At 39.9% G+C, this 5,000-nt stretch overlaps 1 protein-coding gene across 1 annotated transcript in view; it reads left to right on the top strand.

Moving 5' to 3' along the window:
* The window catches only part of LOC143032348 (tubulin alpha-4A chain), a 52,982-nt gene that overhangs the window by 40,174 nt on the left and 7,808 nt on the right, over positions 1 to 5,000 (top strand). The window contains exons 4-5 of the mRNA XM_076196940.1: positions 84 to 212; positions 815 to 1,014. Of these exons, the coding sequence (XP_076053055.1) occupies positions 84 to 212; positions 815 to 1,014 (329 nt within the window). The remainder of the gene's footprint in view (positions 1 to 83; positions 213 to 814; positions 1,015 to 5,000) is intronic.

Below are 5,000 nucleotides of genomic sequence, written 5' to 3'. Positions count from 1 at the left end.
ATAACCAGGGAGGGGCAAAGCATTCCTCCACTAGGTAACCAGAATACCCGGGGTGACTCCTCTGATCACCTTATCTTCCGCAGGGATTCCTGATCTTCCATTCCTTTGGCGGCGGCACAGGATCCGGCTTCACGTCGCTCCTGATGGAACGCCTCTCCGTCGAGTACGGCAAGAAGAGCAAGCTGGAGTTCGCCATCTACCCTTCGCCCAAGGTAAGACAGTAGGACTCCCCGTGGTAGCTAGTCAAGGAGAGACATTCTGGGGCAAATGGCGTCGCTCATTGCTATTTGTCTTCACTCTTGGTGATGCGACGCAGGTCTACCCGAAATTGGTCATTCTTTTTTTTTTTCTTTTTTGTTACTTTCGTTTTCTTTAATGAACGGTTATTGGTCAACATTTTTTTATCTCACTGTTTCCCCATTTATTTTTCTCTTTATTAAAACCCGCTGTTTTACATTATTTCGCGGTTCCGATTTAGTACATGATCACATGATGCTGGAAATTTCCTTTCACCCCATCCACCTGGGAACTATATATCATTCGAACAAGACAGCACTACCTTTACCTCAACAAAACCTATAAATCATGTCGACGGTTTGAAGGGACAGATTGAAATCTAAAACACTCACTTCGTGCGAAGTGACCCCCCCTGAGCCAAATAAAATCCCTCCTGGCATCTGCCAGAAGAAAATATAAAAAGGGTTGGAGGGTTGACTACCTTGATCACATCACGATGATGGCGTTGGAATTGGCCCCTCGTCTCGCGCGCCCCTGTGCAGGCTCCAGCCTCCAACTCCCCTCCCCCACCCGCCAGGTGGCAACTGCCGTCGTCGAGCCCTACAACTCTGTCCTGACGACCCATACAACACTTGAACACTCTGACTGCGCCTTCATGGTTGACAACGAGGCCATCTTCGACATCTGCTGCAGGAATCTGGACATAGAACGCCCCACCTACACCAATCTCAACCGCCTCATCAGTCAGATTGTGTCCTCCATCACTGCCTCTCTCAGGTACTCATTTCCTTTCCCTGCCTTCTGCGGCCTCCATCTCTGCTTCACAGTGTTGTCTCTTTGCATCCATGAAAACTTATTATTTTTCATTCAAAATAATCCCAACATTTCTGCAACTATGTTTATCTCGGTTATGCCATTACATTTTTCACTTTATTGTATTAAAATAATGCATGCTGACCAAGACTCATGGTGCCTTATTAGTACAGAAGTATTTCTTTAGATACAACCTAATCATTCTGCACAACTATTCTCGCCACAATTTTCATTAAATTCAAGCTTACAGCACCACGGTGGCTTGCAACGGTCCTCGGGCCCTCCCGTAGATCTCTCCGATGAGAGGTATTGAACTGTTGTCTGTGGCGTACTTGTGCAAGACTGTCTCTAGGTCACCAGCTTACACTAACAGGAGGACGGGAACAGTCACTCGTTATCAGCTTTCTTCGTGTGTAATGGTTGAGGGTATACAGTCGAATAAAAAGCAGCAACGACTGCAACAGCACTATAGGAGAAAGGTCAAACGAAGAATATGGGAACCAGTGTATTTAACGTTTCGCTCAGCAGGGTTTCTTCAGAAGAAAAAAAAAACAGTAGACAAAGCCCTGACTCCTTATATACTCCGAGCTTGCGGGGAAATATACTGGATACCATACTCTGCGTTTGGCCTCTTTCCTACAAATACAGTCGAGGTTGATAGAGAGGATCTTCGGATCGGTCCAAGGACCAAAATGTGACTGCACCTCAAGAAGGAGATGAGGGTGTTAATGGGTCTAAGGATGGACAGCAGTAAGATGATTTTATCTGATGTCTATCTTGTATGACCACCATATGCTTAGATTTGCTCATATATACTCATCATTGGTTCCTGCTGTTATGGTCTGTCAGCACATTGGAACCAGATGATACTCATTTTCATCTCCTACATTATCAAACTAAACCACACCTTTTTTGTTCATTTCTCTCAAATTTAATAGTGCACTGTCCTATTATATACTTTGGCATGTAGAAAGAAGAGTATGACTGTGCAGTTCTTCTTTTGTTCATCTATTTCAGATAATGAGGAAATGAAGTTGAAATTCTTGCAAATACTCCCCACAATGTGGAAGTGCCGAGTCTTATAAATTCAAAACATAATAAAAATCTTTATTTTATATCCAAAACCGAGATTATGCCTGAGCTATACCAGGAAAGTACTCTGGGAAAGGTACCAGACCCTTAGATTGGTGTGTGAAGTCAAAGACTTTCTTAAGTTTTAGATCTCTGTAAAATTACTTTTTTTGTCTCTATTGGAAATAATTATGAGCTCTAACATGGACAATGAATTGTTCTAATTGTGCTCCAGCATTGTGAAAAATGTTTTAAGGATGTAAGTAGTTTAGCTAAAGTGGAAGTGTTCATATTTTTAAAGGAATGAAGTGGTGAACAAATTAAAAGAGAAATAGCATAGATGTGTCATAAATGGTGTCAGATGAGATACCTGGTATGGTTTTAAAGTAATATATCAAAAGGCTTAGGTATTCAATCATAAATGTCTAAAAAATGATAATAATTTCTCACGTGAGGAATTCCCTTAAAATGAAAACTAACAAAGCCCGTCTTTCCATGAAAGAGCTCATCTGTAGACCAATGTCACCCACAGCCACAAAAGAAAAGAATACTGGAGAAGATAATCAGGCAAAGGTGGAAATACCAACTAGAAAAAAATATATATCAGATAGGCTGTTCAGTTTCAGACCCAGAAGATATTGCATCACAAAAACTGAGCTCCTATACAAAAAAAAAAAAAAATAAGTGTGTGGATTATGTATATCTGGACTCTTAAATCACCCTTTCATACGAAAACACAAAGAAGGTACTTTAAGAAACTAGATAAAAGTATCTTAAAATCACTATACAAAAATTAATGTAAATATCCTTGTGGAAAAGCAGGAAAGAGGTAACAATTAGTGTGCTAGAGGGCTCAGTGTCGTCACCTGTATAATTTCTAATATAAATGACATGGGCAAAGGAATAGACATATGCAATGTCCTGCATTTATTGATTTCCGATGATTCCACAGAATCTCTTCACTGAGTAGCCTACGGAGTAAACTAATGGTTTTGACATGTTTCCTTACATATCTAGGTCCCCTAAAATCAACACTTGTAAATTATATCATCTGATTTTAAGTGAGCATGTCAGTATAGCTTGAATTATGCAGCTCTATTTTGTCCAGCCAAGGATCACTGTTGGACCACGTTAAAATAAACCAGTTATTGTACATTCAGAAGAATTGGCTATGTTTCTGCAGACCATGGAATGATGGACTTGCTTGCCAAATTTCTTTTAAGAGTCCATATGGCTGAGGAGGCAGTCGATGATCTGAGAAAAAAAATACACAAATTTGAATACTTATGTTTAACTAGAAATCAGTGAGGCAGTCAAGGAGTAGAAAGGAAAAATATCAAAAACTTCAGAGGCACTAAATCTGGCCCGTAACCTAAGGAGCACCTATACTGAATTCATTTGTCATTACCTCATTCCATTTAAAAAAAAAATTATAATACAAGCACGACTTTTTTTCAAGTTTAGTAGCAACCCATGACACATGGATATTAATAAAACGTTTGTATATTTTCAGTTAATAAAACGAGTTCTTTGACACTTTCCTTTTGTACAGATGTAGCATCTGGCAACAGACAAAAATAGAATTGCATTTTTTTTATTTTACATTTGTAGCCATGGCTGCTATTTACTTGCATTCTTTCAATAGTACGTAGCATAGAACTCATTCAAATATAGAGGGATGTGAACAGTGTCAAGAGCCTTATGTTCCAAACTGTACAAAGCAATTTCTGGAAAGGTAAGTTGCGTAGCCAAGAAAAAACAAAGCTAAGAGAGGCCTCCTTTATATACGCTCTATTGCATAGATACTATAATACTAATCATTTGTACTGTTTACTTCCATAAAATTCAGATTTAGTCAATAGAACAAATTACGCACAAGAAAAAGGTAAATTTTGGTTTTGAGGTTTTGTGTCTGTATAATCATATTAACATGTATGAATCCAGAATTATATATATTTTCTCTTCCTTGGTGCTATGAATACAGAGGAAAAATAATGGTCACCAACCCTGGCCAAGGTGGTTTTACAGGATATACTGTATGTCAGGCAAAATCATTTCTCCATTACCCCTGTCTTCTCTCTTTTTCGTATGAAGGGACAAGGATAGAGATTTGCTGTGTAAACGAAACATCCCTGCTGTGGATGAAGTGTGTCTTGCTGTATTGCTTCTGACCCAGGGCAACGGGCGGGAGGCTAGGATGACCCTTCAGCCACGAGGAGCTAAGATAAGAGGGAAACAAGGGGTGGCGAATGGGAGTAGAATGGGTGGGACAAGGTGCGGGTCTTGATTGGCTACCTCCCTAATAAGGGGGAGGGACCTTTGATAAATGGATAGATAGATAGATACATTTTACACACACATACACACACATACACACACACACACACACACACACACACACACACACACACACACACACACACACACACACACACACACACACACACACACACACACACAGACACACACACACAGACACACACACACACACACACACACACACACACACACACACATAGAGACACACATATATATATATATACATATATATATATATATATATATATATATATATATATATATATATACAAATAATTTCCAACAGTTGCCCCGGAACTCGAACCGGGGTCTTTCTCAACGCTAGCCCAAAGCTCTTCCGACTGAGCTAATAAATCATCAAAACTCTCTAACTTGAAGTTGATCTAACTCCCGAAGAATCTATGTAGACCGCTAACTGCCGTCCTTACTTAATTTTCACCGAGATCCAAGCCCAACACATAGCCAGTGGTGAGGCTGGTACGAATCTTTGATGGGCTTTCGTCGTTGTAAATACCTGAAGAGAATCGCCAGTAACGGCGTATGTCAACCCAAGAATTTGT

This window comes from Oratosquilla oratoria, chromosome 13 (assembly GCF_046742065.1).
Source record: "Oratosquilla oratoria isolate Oo_2021 chromosome 13, ASM4674206v1, whole genome shotgun sequence".
Classification (NCBI taxonomy): Eukaryota; Metazoa; Arthropoda; class Malacostraca; order Stomatopoda; family Squillidae; genus Oratosquilla; species Oratosquilla oratoria.
Note: the sequence above shows the minus strand (reverse complement) of the source record. Positions and strands in the feature narration are given on the sequence as shown.